General features: G+C 55.0%; 9 protein-coding genes across 9 annotated transcripts; 3 read left to right on the forward strand and 6 right to left on the reverse strand.

Annotated features, from left to right (window-relative positions):
• Positions 1–2,153: 2,153 nt before the first annotated feature.
• Positions 2,154–3,192, reverse strand: LMH87_006775 (uncharacterized protein; the record flags this gene model as incomplete). Its single annotated transcript, XM_056204715.1, has 4 exons — positions 2,154–2,182; positions 2,269–2,406; positions 3,033–3,083; positions 3,168–3,192. The coding sequence occupies 4 exons, from the start codon at positions 3,190–3,192 to the stop codon at positions 2,154–2,156; spliced, it is 243 nt and encodes an 80-aa protein (XP_056060044.1).
• A 1,514-nt stretch (positions 3,193–4,706) lies between these two features.
• Positions 4,707–6,593, reverse strand: LMH87_006776 (uncharacterized protein; the record flags this gene model as incomplete). Its single annotated transcript, XM_056204716.1, has 3 exons — positions 4,707–6,190; positions 6,253–6,340; positions 6,468–6,593. 3 exons carry the CDS (start codon positions 6,591–6,593, stop codon positions 4,707–4,709), a joined length of 1,698 nt encoding a protein of 565 aa, XP_056060045.1.
• A 1,532-nt stretch (positions 6,594–8,125) lies between these two features.
• Positions 8,126–9,051, forward strand: LMH87_006777 (uncharacterized protein; the record flags this gene model as incomplete). The annotated part of the gene is made up of 2 exons (XM_056204717.1): positions 8,126–8,722; positions 8,791–9,051. The coding sequence occupies 2 exons, from the start codon at positions 8,126–8,128 to the stop codon at positions 9,049–9,051; spliced, it is 858 nt and encodes a 285-aa protein (XP_056060046.1).
• Positions 9,052–9,193: 142 nt separating this feature from the next.
• On the reverse strand, positions 9,194–11,428 carry LMH87_006778 (uncharacterized protein; the record flags this gene model as incomplete). Its single annotated transcript, XM_056204718.1, has 7 exons — positions 9,194–9,758; positions 9,830–10,013; positions 10,063–10,271; positions 10,631–10,653; positions 10,714–10,750; positions 11,047–11,137; positions 11,227–11,428. 7 exons carry the CDS (start codon positions 11,426–11,428, stop codon positions 9,194–9,196), a joined length of 1,311 nt encoding a protein of 436 aa, XP_056060047.1.
• Positions 11,429–12,301: 873 nt separating this feature from the next.
• LMH87_006779 (uncharacterized protein) lies at positions 12,302–13,528 on the reverse strand (the record flags this gene model as incomplete). The annotated part of the gene is made up of 1 exon (XM_056204719.1): positions 12,302–13,528. The coding sequence occupies one exon, from the start codon at positions 13,526–13,528 to the stop codon at positions 12,302–12,304; it is 1,227 nt and encodes a 408-aa protein (XP_056060048.1).
• A 1,064-nt stretch (positions 13,529–14,592) lies between these two features.
• On the forward strand, positions 14,593–15,481 carry LMH87_006780 (uncharacterized protein; the record flags this gene model as incomplete). Its single annotated transcript, XM_056204720.1, has 3 exons — positions 14,593–14,828; positions 14,896–15,112; positions 15,185–15,481. The coding sequence occupies 3 exons, from the start codon at positions 14,593–14,595 to the stop codon at positions 15,479–15,481; spliced, it is 750 nt and encodes a 249-aa protein (XP_056060049.1).
• A 64-nt stretch (positions 15,482–15,545) lies between these two features.
• On the reverse strand, positions 15,546–18,054 carry LMH87_006781 (uncharacterized protein; the record flags this gene model as incomplete). Its single annotated transcript, XM_056204722.1, has 6 exons — positions 15,546–16,479; positions 16,549–16,634; positions 16,779–16,905; positions 17,041–17,119; positions 17,187–17,601; positions 17,668–18,054. The coding sequence occupies 6 exons, from the start codon at positions 18,052–18,054 to the stop codon at positions 15,546–15,548; spliced, it is 2,028 nt and encodes a 675-aa protein (XP_056060050.1).
• Positions 18,055–19,082: 1,028 nt separating this feature from the next.
• LMH87_006782 (uncharacterized protein) lies at positions 19,083–20,465 on the reverse strand (the record flags this gene model as incomplete). Its single annotated transcript, XM_056204723.1, has 1 exon — positions 19,083–20,465. The coding sequence occupies one exon, from the start codon at positions 20,463–20,465 to the stop codon at positions 19,083–19,085; it is 1,383 nt and encodes a 460-aa protein (XP_056060051.1).
• Positions 20,466–22,505: 2,040 nt separating this feature from the next.
• On the forward strand, positions 22,506–23,015 carry LMH87_006783 (uncharacterized protein; the record flags this gene model as incomplete). Its single annotated transcript, XM_056204724.1, has 4 exons — positions 22,506–22,509; positions 22,653–22,711; positions 22,766–22,930; positions 22,986–23,015. The coding sequence occupies 4 exons, from the start codon at positions 22,506–22,508 to the stop codon at positions 23,013–23,015; spliced, it is 258 nt and encodes an 85-aa protein (XP_056060052.1).
• Between the last annotated feature and the right edge of the window lie 120 nt (positions 23,016–23,135).

Genomic DNA, 23,135 nt, shown 5'->3' on the forward strand with positions numbered 1-23,135 from the left:
CCGTGAGCGGTTTTGTTTCGGTGTGTATTGTCAACTTTCGTCAGGGAGTCGGGGGGGTGGGTGATGGTAGAGAGAGCGTTGCTTGTTGAGTTGATGTAGAGAGAGTTGAGAGTTGAGAGTTGAGTGTTTGAAGAGGTGTGAAAATGGAGAGGGGCAAAAGGAGGAAGAAACGGACGAAGCTGGAGAGAAGTGAGAGGCAGAAGTAATATAACAAAAAAGAACAAGAGCGTGAATGGCTTGGCGGGCGATTCCGGGGTTATGAAGGCGTGGGATGGATGGGCTGGCGACCAGCTGTCTACCTAGCTGACTGGGGGTCTAGGGAGGGGTGTGTGATAAGACAGGGGACATGCAGCCATGAAGAAAGGGCGGCCCCATTCTTTGAAGGTGCACATGGGTTCGATCTGGGTGGACAAATGGCTCTTGTTCTCTGTCTCTGCTCTCTGCCGGAGGTAGAGTGCCGGACGCTGATGGGCTAGACCATTCGACTACGGCGCTGGCCACGGCAAGCCACGGCAAGGTAGTGGAATAGATGCTTAGCCCGAAGGCCAGTCCTCCCATCTCTAATTAGGTTTTGATGATCCTCGGCACCGCTTGGTGCCGTTGCCCATGCACCATATGTTGTCGAAGTCTGTTGGACCTTCGAGATGAATTATCCATCCTCTACTCTAGTCCTCGACCAGTGTACTCTCTTCTAGACTTGATTCGCAAGCATGTCTCTTTTGACGCCCTGTGCCATGTCAGACCACATGTTACAGGGCAGCCAGGGGCACCCACCTACCGCTTATTATCATCAGAGGCAGAGAGAGGGGGATGGGGGGAGAGAGCCAGGGCCAAGATACTACCGCAACGCCCGCAAACAGAAGCACGCCCCCCCTCTGGATTCGCACTAATTCGCTAGCGCGAGGCGACTCGATGCGGGTTTGCTCAGAGCATTCTGGGTAGTAACACGAGTGCTACCTATTGGACTGCTGCGAGCTGCGAGTGCTGCACTCTTTACTAATGGGGTGGTTCTTTGTTCTTTTAGCGGAAACTATATCCAAGGCGTTAGGATGCCGACCGGGCGCGCCATCTTCAAAAGGTAGACGCAGACATGGAAAGACAAGGGAAGAAGAAAACCCCTGCTGTGCGTTGTAAATTCCAAACCAGCCCACTGATAGCAAATCTCCCTTCCGGCCAGGCGCGCCGGGTATGTGCGGTCGCACGCATGAGGGCAAACGGTGGGTGGCGGTGGTTCGGGCGTTGGCAAGCTGCTGCTACTGCTGCTACTGCTACAGATTACTGTTGCTACTGCTGCTATTGTTGCTGCTCTGCTGCTGCTGAGAAGAAGGGTGTGCCTGGAACTCTAATGATGGAGGGGGGGACAAAGTACCTGGCAAGGGGGGGTCTCGCGCTCCCAGCAGCAATAAGCTGACATGCGTAAGGGAGGGAAATGGCCTACTTCCTCGTACTGGTACGGAGTACTCAGCAGAGGTACTTTTTTACTATGGAGAGGCAATGGGCGTGCGCCTCGTGAAGCTTTTCTGCCAGTAATACGGTGCTGCTTTCGGTATTAGTTGCGCACCAGCGCGAAACGCCATTTTTTTTGCTTGCATGGAGCAGATCTGGGACGAGAGCAAATAAAGTCGATCTCAGACAAGGGCGCGCTGTTCTGTGTTGGGACGGTTTTTCCTTCAGTGTCGCTGGAATGCAGATCCTGATTGTGTCGCCCCAATACCACCGTTGTTGCTGTTGATGTCTCACGTCCCCTTTGCTGCAAAAAGCAATACATGGAATTGTGGCGAGCAGAGAGGAAAGCTGCACGGAACGCGCTGGAGATTCATCAACAAGCCTCTCTCGCCACAAAGACCAAATTCTAGAGACACGCCGTCTGCCTAGCCCAGCCAGGGGGCCGTTGGGCGACGCAGGACGCTCGTAGCGCAACCTGGCCCGAGGGTTGGGGTGAGCAGTTGGGCTGTCCTCATGGCCTCCATGTGCGGCTTTCCTCTCTGGTTGCCTGCCATGCTTTTCTTATTGACGCCCTTCTTCTTGGAAATTCTTCCGTTTTCTTGCGGGGATCCTCCCCATCCGTGACCAATACGGGGGACAAGAGAGAGGCCAGCGATGCAACTGTGCTCCGTAGTAAGCCTCAACTCGGCGCACGTACCACAACGAGCTCAAAACTGCTGCTTCTTTTGACTGTTGCCTGGTCGGAGCGCCGTACTCAGTATACATCAGATAGTGGAGGGCGGACCAACCAAGAGACGTCGGAGAAAACAAGGGTAGCCATACACTGTAAGCGACGCTGCCTTTTGGTGTAAGCACTGTTCGGTATGACGGTGCCGGCATGGGTTTTACCACCAGATGGGTACGGCGTGTGAAGCTGACAAGGGTCACGATGATACGGGTAGTGTACATGTTGGTAGAACACTCGCGAGAACCATGTCCATACTCTACCAGTAAAGGCATCAGGAAATTATCGCCTCCCCTTGTCAGATGGTGATTAAACCACGCAACCCAGCGGAATTCTTAAAAAGCTGCCGATGCCCACCACGAGAATCATTCTATTCTGATTGCCCCTCTCCCTGCCATTGGTTGGGCATTCACATGCTACGACCTTTGCGTTGCCGAAGGTAACCCTACACCGTGCGTGTAGTGTGCCACGTTGCTGGGCCTGGGCTGGCCACATGTACACTTGAACCACGTTTAATCCTCATGTCTTGTTCTTCCTTCTCTCTTCCAACGCCATACCCTTTTGTCTATACGGCGACAGCTGCAGGAAAGAAAAAGAAAAAGCATATTCTCCCCCGGGTCTCGCGCCGTCCACCTTTTTAGTGGTGGAGTGGTGGCGGCGGCGGGCAGAGGCTAGGCGGTTTTGGCACCTTTTTTCCCTTTCCCAATTAGGTTACCAAATCGCCGCACGGGAAACTCGTCTTGGGCAAATCGGGTCGATTCTTGGCGATGCCATGGCTCTTGTATCGGGCAATAAGTGCCGAGATTTCAAAACGGTTCGAGTTGGAACAGTGAGCAACGTAGTCCCAACCTTTTCCACGCACAAAACGAGTAGTTTGCATCAGTCGTTCTACTCTCGTCTACTTCGACATGAACTACATAACGTTAGTTGGCATTTCTTGTTCAGCAGAACTTGATTGCTGCCTGCTGCTCCCAGCAGAGACTTCTCCTCTGCATACCATCAATCTTGACCCAAATAAGCATAGACTGCCAGGCTTGGTAGGATAGAGCGAACGCCCATCATTCCCGATTGCCGATGCAGAGAGCGCCACCACCGTGAGAGGCGCCGACGGCGTCCCCCGTTGCCAGACCGAGCAAGACGAGAACAAGGCACGGGCGAATCACGAGCGTCCAGCCATCCCCATGGTCCCCTGTCTCTCTCATCTTCGTGCTGACAGGGCCCTCTGTCTTATTCGGCGACGCCGAAAGGGCCACCAATCGTTCAAACGGCTTTCGTGGAGCTTGGAGGCTCTTGGCTCCCCAACTCCCCCGAGCTCCCCTCTGTCCCCTCTTCAGCAGCCCGCTTTCCCCTCCCTTGCAACTAAATTTGGACTATGGCGTTTGAAAGAACAAGAGAGAAAAGGACTCCATTTTCTCGAAAGCGAACCCGGTAAGCGTGTGGATGTTCCGTCGCATCTTGTGAGGTCCGGGCTTGGAGGCGGCTCCATTTCCAGGCAGCATCATTATTAGCTTTCACCCTGAAAATTGGTAATCCCTTTTCTTTTCATGAAGATCTTTGAGCCATTTCCTTCTTTTGATCAGCATCTACAAAGTGATTATGATCTGCAGCGTCATGACTTCCAAGGTGAGTTCTCCTGTAGTTGCGGGAAGGTTGCACGTGTAAGTCGTGAGCCAACCCCGATCCTGTAGACGTGGCACGCAATAACTCTTGAACAAGAAATAGTGCTCAGCTTTTTCAGCTCTTTCAGCCTCTTTTTCTCCAATCAATCTCTTTACTCAATCTTGCTACCACGGGTGGCTGGGGGACGGAACCTGCCACTGTTAACCCGGGCCGGAGACCGGGATTCACAGCCATCGGGCAAGGGTCGTCCCAAGGTGAAAGGCCAAACCTCCGTGAGCCCTGTCATCAGAAGATGGGTCTGATCTGGGACTTAAAGCTTCTAGCGCATGTGGTCAGAAAATAGTTCTGCCCATATTCTAAAATTCTTTCAGGCCTTCCATGCACGAGTTCCGATCATCCGGGCTGCGGCCCCCGGTGGTGGCGTGTGGCGTGGAAATAGCAGAGAACGTGGCTCTCGCACGCCGGACCTGCTTCCCTGCTCTCACAGCAAAGGAATTAGGCGTCTCCAGTCTTTTAACTGTTGCTCCCGTGACAAAGTAACAGGTTTCTCAGCTCATTTGGAGTAGATGGGGAAGAGAGAGTATGTGGCGTTCAAATGGAAGAGAAACATGTGCTTTTGACAGTGTTTACAAGCCAATCTCTTAAGTCAGAACTGTCTCGCTCTCTCTCTGTCTCTCCTGACTAGACCAGCCGCTGATATTCCACCACATTTGCGTCTGGACTCTTTATAGGCCTACCTTTATTTTCTGGCCCTGCATATGCATAGTCATACGACGCCATCTTGCAGTAAAGAGTCGTTGCCTTGAGGTTAAAAAGTATTTATTGGTTGAGTATATCGCTTTACTAGTGAGAGAAGAACTAGTTTATCCATTACATCGTATATCATTGTTGTTGCTGTCGTCACATCATATGATTCTCAGCTGTATGCTGGCTCAGGGTACCGTCTTGAAAACGACGGCCCGTTCAAAGGAGGTGTAGAGAGAGTTTCTTCTGGCGGTGACCTCCGCTCCCTTTCTCTATCCCATTTTTTTCGTTCTTCCTTGAGGTGCTCCCTATCACGGAGATCAAAATTGTCCTGGTCTCTCCGTCTGTCCACGTCCGCGTGGCTGCTGGTTCGCCGGTAGACGTCTGGTCGACGGGCACTCTGACGGTCGCGATACGCGCCAGATCCCCGATCCTCGTCCCTCTCCGGTTCCCCGCGGAAACGGCCACGGTCGCGATATCTGTCGCGGTCTCGGTCATCCGGTCGTCTGCGCCGTCTCGGCATCTCGTCCATGGGTCCGAGATCTGAATCGTGATCCGAGTCTAGATCCGAGAGACTGCGATTTAGACGAGCGGGGCGGACTTGTTCGCGGCTCTTTCGCTGGCGAAGATGCTCGCTGCTAGCCTGGTTCCGGGAACTAGGCCGCGACGTGAGACCATTCGGTAGAATACTCGATACGGTTTCACTCAATTTGCTTCGCAGAGATCCGAGAGGGCTGGGTCCGGCCCGCCTTCTGAGATCGCCGTCTGTCCGATGCGGGCGCGATGAGTTTGAACCACTGCCGTGGCCTGAATCAGGCGGACTAAAGCGGCGTATTGCCGGGGTGGGTGAACCTCCGTGCCGGCGTTTGCTTCTTAGAGGGACTGGTTCGGGTTCCATCTCCTCGTCAGAGGAATAGTGGCGAGGATGGCTATGTCGTCTGCCTGCCGGTGCACGGCGTGCCTCCCCAGGATCCAAGTAGGCTTCGTCGTATGTGTAGCGCTCTTCTGATTCAGCGTCTTTCGGTGGCGAGGCAAGGTCAGGAAAGCTTCGCCGTCTGACTCTGTCATTGAAGCTGCGATTGGGTCTAGAAGATTTCTCGGGTGAACGACTCGAATGGCCATTCTTAGGAGGGCGGCCGCCGGGAGGCGCGTTGACGTAGCTAAAGGGCCTGCCAAAGTAGTCGCTATCGCCTGGTCGTGGTCGCGGCGTGCCACCTTGCGAGGTATTTCGTGAGTGGCCTTGCGCAAACTTGGGATCTACAGGTTCATGTTCCTGCTCCCGTGTTGGCTGCCGGCTTGGGCGCGGCGGCCGACCAGCGGCCTCGCGCGTCAATCTCTCGCCACAAGCCTTGTGCCACAAATCGACTTCCTCGTCAGCCACCGAGGGGAACACATCGGCGGGCAAGTCGGCAGAGAAACATTCACGGGTCTCTGGGTGTCGCAGATTCCAGTTCTTTACGGCGAATTGTAGAAATGGGACGTGTTCCTCCGGTCCGAGCAGGATCTCGACAGACTCCCATCGGGAGAAGCCGCGCGGCGTCAAGGCTGGTATCGACGGCGGGGCAAAGTCGCTGTCGGTTGGTTGTAACGTATGTTGGCATCCGGTAACCTGCCAGATGTATGATATAGAGGAGTCGGGCATTTGGAGGAAGATGGCTACACAAGGGCCGGTCAGCGGTTGAATTCATGGAGAGACATGGCGCGGGAACAACACTAACAATCGTAGTCGCCGCCAACGACCTTGTAAAATGCGGCCAGCTTTTTTGGGGTAAGTTGTAGTTCGTTTCGATCGCCAATCTTGTGTATCTGCGTCACATTGTATTAGCATATTGGGAGTATAGGCATGATGCCGCGATCGCCATGGCTGCATCGTCTTGCAGTGAGTGACAAGGCGGCCAGAGACAGGCGGTGAGTGGGGTGTTTGCTGGCTTACAATGTACATGGCAATGGCTCTGAGGAGAGCATCCAGCTGCTTGGTTGGACGCTTGTCGGCCTCGAACATGTAGCAGTACTGGACCGCAGACCCGGGGGTGGTGCCGCCGCTCGAGGGCGTCGCCATGGTGTCTGGCTGGATGTCGATGCGGTCGACGGCAGAGTGGCAGAAGACGCAGAGGCTGGGTTGCGGAGAGGGTGGAGGATGTGGTAGCGGTACCTAGATACCTTATTAGGTAGTGGTGGTGGTGGGGGATTGCCGCCTGATAATAGGCACCTGGGAAGCCGTGGTGGGCCGTCGCAAGACAGGTGTGCCGGACTGCTGGGAGATTCGATTCCAGGCAGAGCCTTGGCAACAATATTGAAAAGAGGCAGAGACAAAGAATAACAGTCTTGTGGAATGGTGGAATGGTGTCATGCGTCGTTTGCTGGAGCAAACTCGAACTGGGCTGGCTGGTCCTTTTGTTGGTGTTCCTTTCTGCAGGCACGCACTGGGCTGCCAGCGCATCATGAGCACGAGCATGAGCCGCTGCCAGCTTGACCAAGCCAGGTGCCTGCTTAGCCCGGGCCAGCTGACAGCGACACCGACAGGGGATGGGGAGGCCGTCCCGGGGCGCTTCAGCGGATGTTCCCGCGACGGGGCCTTTATTAATAACCAGCCTAGAAAGACGAGCCTGGTCGCACTGTCGGCAGCCAGCCTTTCACGGCGCGCGAGTCCGCTGCAGCCCGACAACAACTCGGAAGCGTCGCTGACTGCGACTGCGGATGCGGATGCAGATGCGTCTACGGAGAGTCTGCCAAAAGCCCGCGCCGTTGCTGTTTCACCCATGGTCGTGACTAATTCAACGCTCCAACGAAGAGGGACCGTCCTCGGGTCCTGGGCCACCCGTTCCCGAGCTTTATTACTGATGGCAAAAGGCGTTTTCTCGTCTCGGCCAAAATGAAATATGCCCGGCCATCTCTTTGGTCGAGGAGGGAACCCGCTGGCACTCACTGTACGCCTCGCCGACGTGCCAGGCCAACACGAGACGCTCTTACAAGGCATCGCAGGCGAAAAATGGCGGCACCTTGACGTAGCCACCCGACCCACATCCTCCAACAGGCAACTCTTAGAAGGAGCCGGTGAGAGAGCTGGGCAGAGCGTCCAAGTCACCAGACGCCATGACTGTGTGGCTCACGGCGCAGAGGAATACAGTCACCTTTTTCGCAGTAAAGTGGTCCGATGGAACATACAAGATGCGTCACAATCTTTCCATGCATCTCTGTAGCCTTGCGAGCCGACGGGAAAACGCGGCGCCTCAATTTTGCTTGGCTGCAGGGTAGGTAGCTAAGCAGGCAGGCAGGCAGGCAGGCAGGCTGCGCTCTTGACTCTTCACGGGCCCAGTCGCGTTACACATGCCAGAGCGCATCTTCGTAGCTTCCATTGGTGCTTGGTAGCCCCTCCCCCCCTGGAAGGCCAGCTAAGCTAAACCACGACCCCAGATTGTTTCTGCAACCCAAACCAAAAAAAAAAAAAGGGACGCAAAACATTCTCTTCTGCTTCCATCGCAATCACGCCACTCTTTTTCCATCACCCCCATCTTCTCTTCCTTTTGCCCCTTTAGTTTCCCTTTATTCTTGTAATACCGCGCCACGCGCACCAAACAAAACCTGCTCATCATGGACGCGCTTCGCTCAGCTCTCCAACCCATCACTCACAACCTTCCCGGCCCGATCCGCGACCTCGGCACCTCCATCATCGGTGACGAGTGCTACAAGGCCATCCTCCTCGACATTGACCTCGAGAACACCGCTTGCCTCAAGCTCGCCGTCTCCAAGGGCCTCGGCATTGGCATCATCGGCGCCTCCTCCATCGTCAAGGTGCCCCAGATCCTCAAGCTCGTCGGCTCCCAGTCCGCCGAAGGCGTCTCCTTCCTCTCCTACGTCCTCGAGACGAGCGCGTACCTCATCACCCTAGCCTACAACTACCGCAACGGCTTCCCCTTTAGCACCTACGGCGAGACGGCCCTCATCCTCGCCCAGAACGTAGTTATCTCCGTCCTCATCCTCAACTACAGCAACCGCGCCGCCCTCGCCGCCGTCCTTGTCGCCGCCCTCGCCGCCGCCGGTGGTGCCCTCTTTACCGATGGCATCCTCGACCTGAAGCTCCTCAGCTACCTCCAGGCTGGTGCTGGTGTCCTCGGCGTCGCCAGCAAGCTTCCCCAGATTCTTGCCATTGCCCAGCAGGGTGGCACTGGCCAGCTCAGCGCCTTCACCGTACGTGCCCGACGCATTTTGTTTCGTTCTTGTCAAGGCCGCATCGCTAACTTGCACTTCCCTCCTAGGTCTTCAACTACCTCGCCGGCTCGCTTTCCCGAATCTTCACCACTCTCCAAGAGGTCGACGACAAGCTCATTCTGTACGGCTTCATCTCCGGCTTTGTCCTCAACGCCGTCCTCGCCGTCCAGATGATCTACTATTGGAACGCTCCCTCGGAAAAGGCCAAGGGCAAGCGCAAGGTCGCCCCCCTCAAGGCTGCTCCCGTCGAGGCCAAGTCCTCTGCTACCCCTACCAAGAAGAGCCCTACCACTCGCCGCCGCGGTTAGAGCTTCAAAGTCTCCTGACATGCTGTGTTTAGTTACAATACACTAAAATTAATTGTTAATACCTCCGACTTATAGTTGTGTGCCAATCCTGATGTGTTGAACCGGGCGTCGTTGGGTACGGCCGCCCGCCAGTCGCAAATCCTCATCGGTCGGCAGCGCGGGGCTCCTCTGGCAGTCCCCTTTTGTGCAGCTCTTGATTTCGGCCTTTCTTGGACTGGTAGAGATCGTTGTCCCATCGCTCTTGGTAGTAAACCAGACCGCTGTAAAGTAGTAGCTCCATATGATAGCTCTTTGGAAAGATTTCGTCCACGAGAGCTTTCCAGCCCGGACACTTGTCCATGAAATGCATCAGCTTGACATAGTCCCAGTACTCGGGATACCAGCCCGCGCCCTCCCAGTCAATGAGGGCAACAATGCGACCATCTCGCACCATGATATTCCTTGGCGCGATATCGCAGTGTGAATAGACGATGCAGTGCTTGCCAATTCCATTTCTCCATGCTTGCTTGATCGACTCCGGCATCCCCTCTTCGGCCGTGAGGAACATGTTGAACTCATCTTCGGTGCGGCGGGCAGGACGGATAAATGTATCCATGCCTCGGGCGTCGATGATTCTGTCGCTATTGAAGCCGCCGATGTAGTTTTCTGGTGGGGGCAGACTGCGCATCATCCCAAGTATCTCTCGCAGTTGATGGGCAACGTCAAGCCTGGTCTCGTCAGACAAGTCGGCCATGCCCTCTCCAGCGTGTCTCCCTCAATGTAATTCATCTCAATGTACTGCTGTTTCCTCGCAGTAGTCTGCTCTCCCCAGCCCACGACCTCTGGGACACGGATACCAGCGCCTTTGGCGAAGGCGATGGCATCCATCTCGTCAAGATTCAGGTAGGAGCCCAGTTTGACGACGACATTGTCTGGCCGTAGCACAACATATCTTGAGAAGCCTGAATGCAGGAGCATATGGCCTGGCAACCTGTTAGTGAGGCTGGAGAAGAGAGGGGACAGGCATTCAACCTTCTTCGACTTGACCTGACCGGTCTAGAGTCCTGGGAATGGGCGGCAATCTCTTCTCCTTGCGTCTCCTGTCTATTGCCTCTTCTATGGTCCCACTCCGCGACACTGGTTTGTTATCGCTGGTTGGTGTGACCATAGGCGTGCTCTCGGAGCCATTGCTGGGGCTTGGTGCCTCTCTACTGGCGCCCGCTTGAAAGCCATTTTTCAGACTGCATTCTGTGCCGATTTCGTTATTCCTCTGAAGATCTTCTCTGGCACTTGATGCGTTGCGAGTATGGCAAATTTGTACATGTAGATGTTGGTGGTGCTTGGTGACCGCCGTTGCGGCGTGGCCCAAATCTTCCGTTCTGCGCCCGCATCATGTTATGTGCTGCTTATACCTTATGTTGCCGTTGGCCCAAAGCCGGATCTACGTGGCGCTGCACAACCGGAGCAGCTCACAATTCTCGAAAAGTTACATTATCTGGCGTGATGGAGTTCATGAATTCTGATTTTTGTCCTATAGGAATCCTGTACGGCGCAGAAATGCATCATTATCATTATTGTGGACCGGCGCAGCAACGCTTACTAGATAGACTGGGATAGAAAGGGCTATGACGGTCTAGTCACCATAAATGCTGCTAAGCATTTGCCTGCACTTCTTATACTAACATATGGCTGTAGCTTTGTTGCCCAGAGGGACGCTTGCCTGCACACCGACCAGCGGATTGTGCTTCCTGGTGGCTCTTGTACGCCGTGAGAAGCCACTAGCTGAGCTGGGACTTTTTCGTCGTTTCTGTCTCTTGCCGTCACTTATGGGAGATCTTGCTCGCCGAGATGCACCGCGGGTCAGCAGTGCAACTGAGCAACTGAGCAACTCAAGATTGGGTCATGTGTATCGGCTCGATGCTGGTGTCTGGAGCTGTTGTTGGCTGCAACCTTATATTCCAGAATCGATGCAGCGACTGCTGATTACTGTTATGACTTTGCTGAGACCGTTCTAACTCGGGATTCGCTTCGGCATCGGGGCAAGGCGAGGGAAGGTCTTCGTATTGCTGCTGTTGCTGTGCGTTGTATAGTAGTTCTAGCGTGCGTTCTGCGCGAGGTTGTTAGTGAATGTTGAATGCAAGATCTGCGATTCTGGCAAAGAGTGGAGGCCGGAACGCAGTGTTGGGCTGCTCTTACGATGAATCTCTTCCTGGGAGGGTCTGTTGTCGCGTGAGCGCTTGAGCGTGCGGCTGTTGAGATGGCACGGATTGACGAGGCCCATGCGTGGTGTGAAGTCAAGCATGGACGGGCCATTGCTTGGCGGCGAGCTGAAGGCCGAGGAAAATGACATTGGCGAGGACGGGAGCTCGGGGGAGGATCTCTTGCGCTTGAGAGTCATATTGTAATGTGTGGTGGAAGTCGCGTGTTTGCTGTTGTGCGTTGTATGTGGGCGTAGATTAATGATGGTGCGAGTCTTTCAGAATTATAGCGAGTGCAGATGGGCAATATATTCAAGCAGGTTATCCAAAGGGATTAATTGAACAAAAGCAAAATTTGATGGTGATGCTGGGGTGTGCGACAAGTGTAATATTGAGTGACACGTCTGGGCAACAAACGAGGAGGCGGGACCTGGACCAGGTCGCGCCGTCCAAGGGCCACCCGCGTAAAGAGGTTCCACAGCACGCGACGCGGCATGTACGCTAGCTGTCGACCCAGCAGGCAGCAAAGGGCTGTAAATTTCCAAAAATTGGAGGAAGAAAGCAATTGTTTATTTTCCCATCAAGTCTCCCATGACACGTGCATTCCCACGACTGATTTTGTGTCTCGGCGTTGGTGACGACATCTTGGCGCTCTCCGCCCAGAAGGTCGCGTACAAATACTACACATCGAGCACCGACAAGCGAGAATGTCGAAAATAAAAGTGCCCTGAAATCAACTGACTATTAGACGTATAAGCATATACCAGGAAAGAATCCACAGCCTTCATTTGCCAAGGTGTCGCGAAGCAACTTGGGAAGAGTTGACACGGAAGCTGTGTCTGGAAGCGAAGACGAAAAAGCATCAATATCGATTCCGCACATCTGCATATCTCGGAGTGCACATGTTTTGAAATTTTCGTCTTATTGCGGTAATTCCGAATAATAGTGGCCACGACGAAGTGCACAGAAAGACATGTCCTCAGCCTCATCACTGTGACTACCTACTGGCAAATCTTCCGCACTCTGACTTACAAACGAAACCAGGACCAATGCGCAACAGAAACATACCTGCGCTAACCGGAGCACTCACGACATTCCTTCTCCGAGCACGAATGGCGTATACTCAGCGCTATCCCGGCTGCCTTGTTCACTTGCGCAACGAAGCGCTTGCACTCTACGCAGACGGGCCTATTCACCATGATGGTCGCATCCTGCAGCCTATGCTCCGGCATGATTGCACACAAGTCTTTAAACTGTTGCTTCCAAGCCGCCATCTCCTCCTCCTGCCGGGCCTCTTGCCACTCCTGCGCCCTGAAACCTGCTAGAGCATCCTCCTCCGCTCTCTGGCTGACCATTTCCTCTGGCAGCGAGATGTCCGCGGCAAGAGCGCAGTGATGATCGACAAAGTACGCGATGAGCCTCTTTTCGGCATGGCACGCCTCCCAATGCCCCGGTACGCCATTGTCGCGGTTGTGCGGCTGCAGCTTGAACCAAACCGCCTGGCTCAGATTGACAACCTTGTCCGTCCGCTCATGGCTCGGAATGAAGGCTCCCTCGACCCAACAGGGGGCCGAACCGCTCATGGCATCGACCTCTGGAAGATTTGGACCACGATGCAGTCTTGCCACCGCCTTTGACTCGGTCAAAAGACTAACGTGCTGTGTCAAGGGAAAGAGACTCCGACCATCTCTGCCCTGATGCTCACCCCTCGTCCTCTCCAATCCAGGCGACGTAGCAGTTGGCATCTCGTTGCAGAGCAGCCAGAGAATTTCGTCACGTTCGCGGTTCCTTACGTGCGCGTCTTCTCTGCCAGTGGGAACGCGCACAGGGTCTCCCGCGCGCCCTCCTCGAGCCATGGCAGTGTGCTCAAGCCTCTTGGCGTAATCTGCGGCATTGTTGAGGCACCCTTTGCGGATGCACTGCAGCGAACGGTCTGCGCCATGCTGCAGCAGGATCCGCACATTCTGCGGGCGGCCCCAGAAGGCCGCCTCCATAAGCGGAGTGACGCCGTCGATGTCGGCTGCGCTGACGTTGGCACCCTTGGCGGCCAGAAGACGAACCATTGCGGGATGCTGCCCCGCGGCCGCCAGGTGCAGAGCTGTATTTCCGCGCGTGTCCTGAACAGGGTGCGGTAGTAGCACGGCTTCGCTGCCATCAGAAACGGAAACGTCCTGGCTGTGCGGCTTCGAGCCAACCCCGTGCAGAAAGATGGAGGCTTCTGCGGATGACTCGAGATAGTGCTTGACGAAGGCCAACTCACCATGCACCATTCTGAGTTCTGCAATGTCAATCACCCGCATCGTGACGTTCTCACCCAATATTATCTCCTGGGTCGCGGTGGTCCACTTGGGTTTTCTCGCAATTTTCGCTTTTTGATGCTCCCGCTTCTTCTCGGCGTCTTCGTCAGACAAGAGGCCTTTTTGATATTCTAAGCCGTGTTTGGTAATAAACCGCACGTTTAACTTGTCAATCTCGTAGCCGATATGAGGTAAATCGACCGGAAAGTGAACCTTGTAGGTCGATCCGCGGCTTTGCGAAGGATTGCAATTGGACAACCAGAGCTGTCCTTGATAATCACCGGAATAGCCATGTCGATGTATTTTGGAGCACCAAGGACAAGAGACGTGTACTTCCCGAGTGTCCCACCACAGCACTTCAGCTATTCTCTCGCGTCTGCCGCTTGCCACATTTGCACAGTCAAGTCTTTGTTGCTTTTAGATTTCGAGCAAGTAGAAGCAACAAAACAGAGAGATCTGTTTTTGCTTTATCATAGGAGAGTTGATATAAGGCACCGCGCTTCCTCACGTCAGGCACCCAGGTGAGTCCCGTGAGCGTTGCCTTCATGCAGAGCCGGAGCCATCTCAATATCATTGCCGCATGGTGTGCAGGCGCATCTTGCGGCTACATTACACCTGGGACTGTAGACGGAATTGATTCGCCACCGTATTCTATCATTCTGTGCGCCGTGACGCTGGGTAGCAACGCATATCCGCTAACAATGCTAGGCAAGGAGTGCCTTTGCGTAACCTACTACCAGCTGCAGAGGATAGTTGACGGTCAGTCGATCATCTGGCCTCCAAAGAGCAGCCCCAAAACAACCAAAGCGCTGCGATTGGCCTGTAAGCATTGGCATCCTCCCATCGCCTAGGGTGGCTCCAGCCTTGTCGCTAGCGCCGTCGTCACCTCCGGCGATCGCTGGATTCAGGCCCATCAACCTCCGGCACTCTGGCCCTTAAATCCGGCCCGCGAGCATGAAGTCTGTCTCACTCTCTCGGAGCTTTTTTTGTTGTTCTTTTCACATCCTTCTCATCCAGATCCAACCAAGAATCGGGGAACTCAACTAGAATCACATTCTGCAGGCACAATGAAGCTTATCGTCGTCGGTGCCACCGGCCTCATCGGCACCGAAGTCATCCGCCAAGCCCTCTCTCACAAGTCGATTACCTCCGTCGTCGCGCTCGGCCGGCGTCCCACGCCACCACCAAAGAGCGTCACCGCTGCGCCGGCTCTCGAAAAGTTCCAATCAGTCACCCTCGAAGATTTCACCAACTACCCAGATGATGTCAAAAGCCAGCTCTCCGGCGCCGATGCCTGTATTTGGTAAGTGTCTTTATATCCTCGTCCTGTGTACAACTCCTGGTCTCCTCTGACACGAGGCACTCCCCAGGCTCTTGGCCATCACGCCGAGCGCATCCAAGTCGATGGACTTTGAAGTGGTCAAGAAAATCTGTATCGACTACGTGATGAAGGGCTTCGACACGCTGAAGCAGCTGCCACGGCCCGAAGGCGGCAAGCCCTTGCGCTTCGTCTATGCCAGCGGCGCCAAGGCAGAGCGGGACCAGACCAAGAAGCCTATGATCCTTGGTGACTATACCCTCATGCGAGTGAGTAACCTTTGATTTCTTTTTCTCATTTAAAATTGGTCAATTGGTGGCACACTGACACAAAAACAACAGGGACGCATCGAAACGCAGCTCCTAGACGCCGCCAAAGAGTCTGGCGGCATCATGGAGACGTGCCTCCTGCGCCTCGGCCTGGTCAAGTCGCCTGAGAGGATGGGCCTCGTCACCGGCATGCTTGCCAGCGTCGCCGGCAGCGTGATTGGCCTCCCACTCATCGACATTCGTGAGATTGGCGCCGCTGCTCTTAGCGCCGCGGTACACGGCTTTGACAAGGACACACTTGATAATGACGAGCTCATCGCCATGGGCCGCAAAGAGCTCAAGGAGATTGGCGAGGAGCCTAGCTCCTAGAAAGAAATCAATGAAATTGTATTACGCCAACACCAACATGCACTTTCCGATTCTTAAGCTTGCCCTACGGCCATGCCATATGTAGCGCTCGTCGAATCCGCACGACAATCTGTCCTACGCCGCCCTTTCCTGTATGAGCCATGCTGCACACTCTTCTCACAGCCTCCAAGTCGTCAAAGTCCACCGTAGTCGGCACAGCCTTGACCTGGCCGCGCGCAATGGCCTCGCCCGCTATTTCCAGATCCTTGCGCACGTCTGGCGATCCGGAAACCATCGTGTACTTGACATTGCTGCCGAGCAGCAGCCACTCGTACCATGGATGCACAACTTCGAGCGCGATGCCAAGCCACCAGGGGAATCTATCCGCGCCTATCATTTCACAAACGATCTCTTTTCCAGGGATACCTGCGATATTGATCAGGGCCCCGGCGCCTGGCTTCGTGATGCCGACACTTTCATTGAGCGGCGCCGTGGCCTGCGTGTGGTACGTGAAATCCACACTGTCCTTTGGCACCGCCTCCGCCACCTTTGTCTTTGTACAATCAATCTTTTCGTCCTCGACGCCCGGAAGCAGCTCGTCAATCAGAGCCATCTTGCCCGTGGACAGCGTCGTGATGACCGTGCCGGCCCCGAGCGCATTCTTGGCGTACTGCACGCCAACGGAGCCCGTAGCGCTGGGCCCGCCGCCGACAAAGACCGTCTTGCCTTCCAGCGATTGCTGGCCCGAGAGCCGCATCCCGCGCCGAAATGCCTGCACCGCCGTGACCGTCACGCCCGTCAGGCACGCCATGTCGGCAAAGGAGAGGTGCGTCGGCTTCGGCAGAAGCATCCGCTCATCCAGGACAGCGTACTCGGAGGCGAGCCCCGCCGGGGGCCCGCGAAAGACGGGCTTCTCAAAGGAGACGCCGTACGCTGCGTCGCCGGCCTTGAAGTTTTTGACGGCGGATCCGACGGCGACGACTTCACCAGAGCTTTCCATCGCGAGCTGGCTTGGGTACCTGGGGATGAGGGCGGCGCGTCAGCCAGGTATACAGAGGTGTGAGGTGTGAAGAGCGTATCGACCTTACACTGGCTTGAAGATGAGTTTCATTTCGCCAGCAGTGCCGCGAAACTCGGCTGGCGTGAAATTAAAGGCGTGCACACGCAGAATTACCTGCGTAGGGAGCTAATCGTCGACGTGGGAATATCTTGAATGACATAGTCTTTAGGCCTGCATTCGTATGACGCCATGAGCGCACGCATGGTGGGCGGTATAGGCTCCATGATGGCCGGTGGATGCCAAGTAAAAAATACTTACGGTATTATTGAAGACATGGCAAGGGTATACCTCCGTGTAGACGACCTGCGTGGTTGTATTTATCTTCTGTGTTTCCCCGGACCCCTTCGGCGCCTCGGGGTCACTTGCCGCCCAATTCCACGCCGAACTGTGCGGACATGCATCTGCGGAGCGGAGAGAATTTATGAGCCGTAGGATTGTCTAATTTACTCAGCCGCATTGGTTATACAAGTGGATTGGCGACAAAAAGGAATCGGCGAAGTCTCCTATATTTCATCAATACCTACGTCGTCGCCCTCGGTAATATCTTTCCATTCTTGATTCCATATGGTCCCAGTATCGGTTATGATACGAGCTGTCATCTGTAATAGAATACAAGTTAGCAAGAGAGAACCTCAATGTCAAAGTATACGCGGCGAGTCAACGTACCTCTTTCACCGCTGATGCCAAGCTGGTCGGCCACATTGAGATAGCCGTCCTCGCCCTCCACGCCCCGGCTCGTGTCTACCGAAGCCACTGCGTCTGTCCTCTCGTCCATCTCCCAGGAACTCCGGCACAGTGGGCACGTCACGGCGCAGCCGCTGCACGTCCGCGCCCACGTGTCGAAGCACACCTTGTGCAGGTTCTGGCCGCAGGCTGCGCGGCACCAGACAGTGCTCTTCTTGTCCTTCTGGTCGAGGTCCATGTAGCAGATGGCGCACTCGCCTTCGACCGCCTTGCGGTTCTTGGCGTCATCGTCGGCGCCGCGCTGCGGGAGCTTGTCGTAGATTTGCCGCAGCTCGCTGCTGAGGAGCCCGAGCTGGTAGACCAAGTGGTACGGGGCCTTGAGAACACGATGCAATATCTGAAGGGAGGTTAGTTTCGTACAATGTTGCAATAAGTGGTGTGATGAGTAAACCAAAAAACGCACATATATGGTGTGCTTGCATTGATTCCCTTTGAGCGCATGCGGGCAGTTGCACGAGGGCTCTCGCGATATCTGGATCGAGTACACGTTGCCCGTGGTCCCCGCCAGCTGGAAAAGCTCTTGCGGGCAGTCCCCCGCATCGTCTCGCTCTCGCTTCAGCACGAAGAAGCGTTCCGACGTGGCGCGCTGCCAAACGGCGTTGAATGCCTTTGGCGGCGCGGACCGAAAGACCCGCCGGCGCTTCTCCTCGGGCTCAGGCGGTGGTGTGGGCTGCTTCTCCGTCGTCTTCTGCCTCTTCTTATTCTTGCCGACGCTGCGAACCTCGACAATCTCCACGGAGCTATCAGAAAGTGCCCTTTTCCGGCGTTGTGGCGTTGCGCTGGTGCTCATTGTTGTGGTGCTGCGTATTCTGTGAAGGCTTTGGCGATGATGCCGCGTCCAGGGGTTCTGGTGAACGCGTTTGTAAGTGAGGAGCGCAAACAGTCCTCGTAAAGATTGCCTGGAACGCGCAAGTCCCTGCAACACTGATAGAACCTTTTTGAATGGTATGGACCATGTAAAAGTTTTTTGTGAAGCGTGTGAATTGACGTCAGATGATCCACCAAGTACTTTATTCAAGTGATGTTGATGGTTCCATGGCCCAACGTTCAGCCATGCCCATAGTCGACGCTAGCATCAAAGTCACCCGACTCACGAGTCGCCAGTACTTTTCTCACTTCAGATCAGGGTAGAACTGGCCAGTATTACACAATCACGAGGCTTAACACGCGGTCTGCTTTCAAGACGATAGAAACAGAGCATTCAAGGACAAGCGCGCACGGCAAGTCTATTGTCTTCAACTATCTTCAAATGGCCCTTCCAGTCAGCTACTGGTGCCATACCCCCTCCGATTCAACGCAGTATGATACTGCTTCGCTTAACCATGCAATAAAAAAACCCCAAACGCCAGAGAGCTTGCTTTGCTGCTCAGCCCAGACCTCAAAGTGCCAAAAAGACATAGAAAAACAGAAATAAAAGACAGAATAAACCAATGTCATCCGCAAGATATTCATCAGAGACTGAGACCGTCTTTCCGAATAACCCAGACCAAGGAAAATAAAAATTAACATGGTACAAATACCCGGCCCAGCTTGTGGGTCAAGAAAGACGTCAGAATCTATGCAAAGACGGCTTTTGTATGAGTTGGATGCATCAAAAAAGAAACAGTGTTCGAGTCAGTTGTGTTCAACATGACATGTGGTAGACGACGTATATCATGGTCGCTGTAATAAATAGGCCAGAGGGAGTAATCATTAACGGCATCTTGTGCCGCAAACCCAGTTGGTGTGTACTGTATATGTGCAAGAAAATTATGTTTGGACCCGCCACAACTCGTTACCACAAGTGTCGCCGGTGATGGTATACACTGGCGCCTTTCCTTATGGCAGCTGTCGTCGGTGGCTGGGATCGCGTGGTTGATAACGCGGGCCACCGTCCGGTTGAGTCATGACCCAGTCCGATGGGCCAGATTGGTGACTGGGCTGCTCTGCAGGCAGCTTTGTGTCTTGGCTGTGGGCACCATGGACTCTGGCACCAGACGTAGAGCTGGACCCAGGGACAAGGTCAGTAACGGCCTGGGCAATCGAGGCGACGACGAAACCGCGCAACTCCTCGTTCTCCATCTGGTCTTCCTTTTCAAGACGGAACCGCTGGTCCTTGTTCATGTTCTGCCGGCGGATCGTCTTGATTTCTTGCATGATATAGAGCATAACCTCTTCAGGGCAACGGTTGCGCTCGCTGGCGTTTTCGTTCTTGCGGACGTATCGTCTCGTCACATCTGAGGCGCCGTCCAGGGAGAAGGCGACACAGTAGGACATTTTTTTGCCCCAGCCTTCGGCATAGAGGCGCGGGTTATCCCAGGCTTCTTCACAGGCATCGACGTGGACCCATCTGCGCTGGTGCTCCGAATACACCTCAGTCCAGACGTGGTCTTCAGCATTCCAGATCCAGCGGACGCGGCCACCAACGGCGCGGCACAGCATACTGAAGCAGTTGGCCCATTCGCCAACACGCCCGCGTCGAGTCTGGAGTAGTCGCCAGACATCACCGTATCGTGGAAATCGTTCATAGGCACCGCAATTCTGAGCGGAGCATCTGTACAGTTCGACTCTAAGGGCGCCGCAAGCACTCTCCTCGGGCGTGGGTGCCGTCATGCCCTGGGCGATGGTGGGAGACAGGCAGACAGGGCAGGGTGGGTTGTTGACCCACGTGAAGAAGGAACGTTTGAACCATCGGAGCAGAGCGCGGATGACGCAGTCCTGGTAGCCCCATTCAGGTTTACGACCGTCGCCCATGCTCTCGGCCTCAGCCTGAAGAACCTGGGTTTCCTCCTCGGCCTCGCCGTAGATGCGATCGAGAGGGATGATCTGGAGCGCCTCATCGAGGAGACCGGGGTTCTCGTATTTGGTGGGGGTGAGTGACAGGCTGATGAGAAGGTTGCGGAATTTCTGGGACTCGCGGTCGCCAGCGGTCGGCGCCGAGGGAATGATGGGCAGATGTCTGATGGAGGAGTACGAGGGTGGCGTGACAGGTGTATCAGAAATCATCGGGCGGTCGCTCATGGGAGTCGAAGGTCCTTGTAGACCGACACTGGAGGCTCGCTCGAAGGCGCTGGGTGTCGGCTGTCGAGAGCTGGAGCGCAAATCATTCATGCGCTTGTCGCGGAGAAGACTCTCGAATCGAATGCGCAAATCGTGGGCCCATTCTTCGCCGTATGAGCCATCGGTCGGGGCCGGGCTGAAGGGGTCGCTTCTGCCGGCCATGGTTTGTGAGGAAGTGGATGTTGGATGAAGACAGGAAGGGAAGCGAGTCGATGTGTCGGACGGCAGGGAGAATATGAATGAAAGAGGAAGCGAGTGTTGTCGTCTAAAGGTGACGATGTTGTATAAAGGTGTTGTCGTCGGGGTTGGCCAGTCGAATCCGATAGGCGTAATGAGTAGTCGTAAGCCAGGTACTACGTATGCCTGAGTTTGCCACGGACCAGGCTGGAATCGCTAGGGCTAGGACTTGCGTAGTCGTCGAAGACAAGACAAGCGGGTGGATCGTTGCGCTTGATGCGTCGTGCAGATGAGACCCAGAGACGACAGCCAAGTCGTTTTGTCGAGGGAATGCAGAAAGGAGAGCGTGAAAGCACTCTTTCGCAAAGGTTGGAATCGTCCGCTCGGCGATGGGTTGTTGGATGAGGAAGACGAGGACCAGGTTCGGTGGTGGTGGTGGTGGTCAGGAAGATGCGGATTGAAAAGCAGTCCACTTGGACCTGACTGGGCGCTGGCGCTGGTGGAAAGGGACTGACTGGCAAGACTGGGGGGCGCTGGCTGTCTCGGGAGAAGGCGTGTGCGTCGTCTGCTTGCCATCGCTGGGAGTTTACGCGTCAGCTGTTGGGGGCTGGCCAATGGGGGGATGCTGAATCCTCCAGGGTGGGTCCAACTGGGCCTGGCCTACGCAGCCTCAAAGTAGAGGTACCTGCAGAGCAGGCTGAAGGCCGCAGAGTAGCCCGGATTTGATCAAGACATCAAATAAAATAAATTAAATGAAGAAAGACACTCAACCAAAGCCTCTCTATCTAGTCTCTGCTGCATCATCTTTTCCAGCATCTCATCTGCGAGTAGTCTTTTGCGCAGCTTTCTACCTGCGGCCGGCCCTCGTAATGCCCTGTGGAAGCGACTGGTGGCCGGCTTTCAGTGCGGTGGGAGGCAGCCCCTCACCACCAGAACGGTACCTACGTCAGAAGTACACCTCACTTACATCTCCGTACGAAAAGTACCCACAGCTCAAGTTTTTCCAGATCCAGCACCGCCCCCTTCAAGCGGGTACTAGTACCTTCGCACTGCTGGTGGCGTTGCCGACTCGGTCCCAATGGGACGATGACGAGGCACTTGATTACCACCGTTTCCAGTGGCACCAAAGTATCCGGAGACCACTCAGATTTTTACAGTTGCCCAGCCCAGCAAACCAACGGGCGCAGGCGCATAATGGAGGTCTCGGCCAGCCTTAACACACATTCTGGCCCTGCAACCCTTGTCGCAGCCCCCGTACAAAAGAAGCTCTGGCGATGCCAAGTCTGCCCAGACTCACCACTCGCTAGTAACCCGACCGGCCCATCCAAATCCTCGCTTTTACTTGCTGATGCTTGTTTTTTCCTGTGGCGGTGCCTGGCCCTGCCAACCTGTCCAGGGGTCCCCTCTTGCGCTGGATCAGCATCAGCCACTTTCCACCGGCTGAGTGCTCTGCTCCCACACGGCCCAGTTATGGTGCAGCGCCATTGTAAATCCACTGTGTCATTCGTATTCTGCACTGTATCCCGCACTGTCCATTGCCTCGTCGATCACTCCCTTTGGCGGGCGGGTGACGACGACGCAACTGACGACGGCACCGCCACTGTCAACCCGTTGCTGCCAAATGCTCGTGATGTGCAAGTCTACCCAGTATTGAATCGGGGCGCTCAACTATCATGCATCGGAGGGTAGCATCCGGCCCTGGTGCATACCAGTATTCCAAAGCAACGTGGCCGCTGCTGGTCTCCCTGCATCATATTGAAGCCTTGCTGTGGGCCACCGATGAGATAGATAGCCTTCCGCCTATGGTTTGGCTTGCACACCGGATAACTCTACAATGATTCCGGCGCGCTGTTGCAGAGCCCTTCTGCCATTTTTCTAGGCCGAGTACATTCTGTACCATTTTCCGCGGATCTACATACCAGCCTTGGCCTCGCAGTCCATGTGTTCCCTGGGAACCAAACTCACAACAATTAGAACAGCCGGCTCACGACGAACACGCAATCCGCACTCCTCCATCCAGCATGAATGCGTAATTCCATGGGCAATTCAATTTTTGCCTGCTTGCAGTTCGGCCCACTTGCCACTGTACCAACAACGGATCTGCAACCCCTTGACCTCTCGTAGCGTTCCCCGTCCCACATGCCCTTCAACGCCGAACCATAATCGCGCTAGGTTGCTTCATCTCCGTGCTGTCTCTCCGCGACTGCGAGACAAAATCCGTTGGAGTTGAGGCACACTTGGCAAATCTGGCCGAACCGCAACTCTATCTAACCTCGCTCTCGCAGAATCTCTCTTTTCCTGCTAAGGCTTTGGCTTCCCGTGCGTTTCGCCCTTCCGACTCGCCTCTGCGAAGCCGTGCGTTCGGGCTGCACCCCCGTAAGCTTGAGCAGGGCCGCGTCATCTCAAATCCGACCGATTGTTGGGGTTTCTTTGCTTTCTTATTGCTCTGCGTAACCACCAACTTTACGTTCCCACGGGTCAGCACCCACTGACTTATGGAATAAGTATAATTCTCGCAATCGTCGTTTGCTCTGAGACCTCTTGGCAGCCACCAAAGCTTGAAGCCCTGCCACGTTGCGCGCGCTGCCGTTTCCGACCGGCCGATTATAATAAATAATGACAGCGATGCATAATTCTACAGGTGGCTGCTGATTT

This window comes from Akanthomyces muscarius, chromosome 1 (assembly GCF_028009165.1).
Source record: "Akanthomyces muscarius strain Ve6 chromosome 1, whole genome shotgun sequence".
Taxonomy (NCBI): Eukaryota; Fungi; Ascomycota; class Sordariomycetes; order Hypocreales; family Cordycipitaceae; genus Akanthomyces; species Akanthomyces muscarius.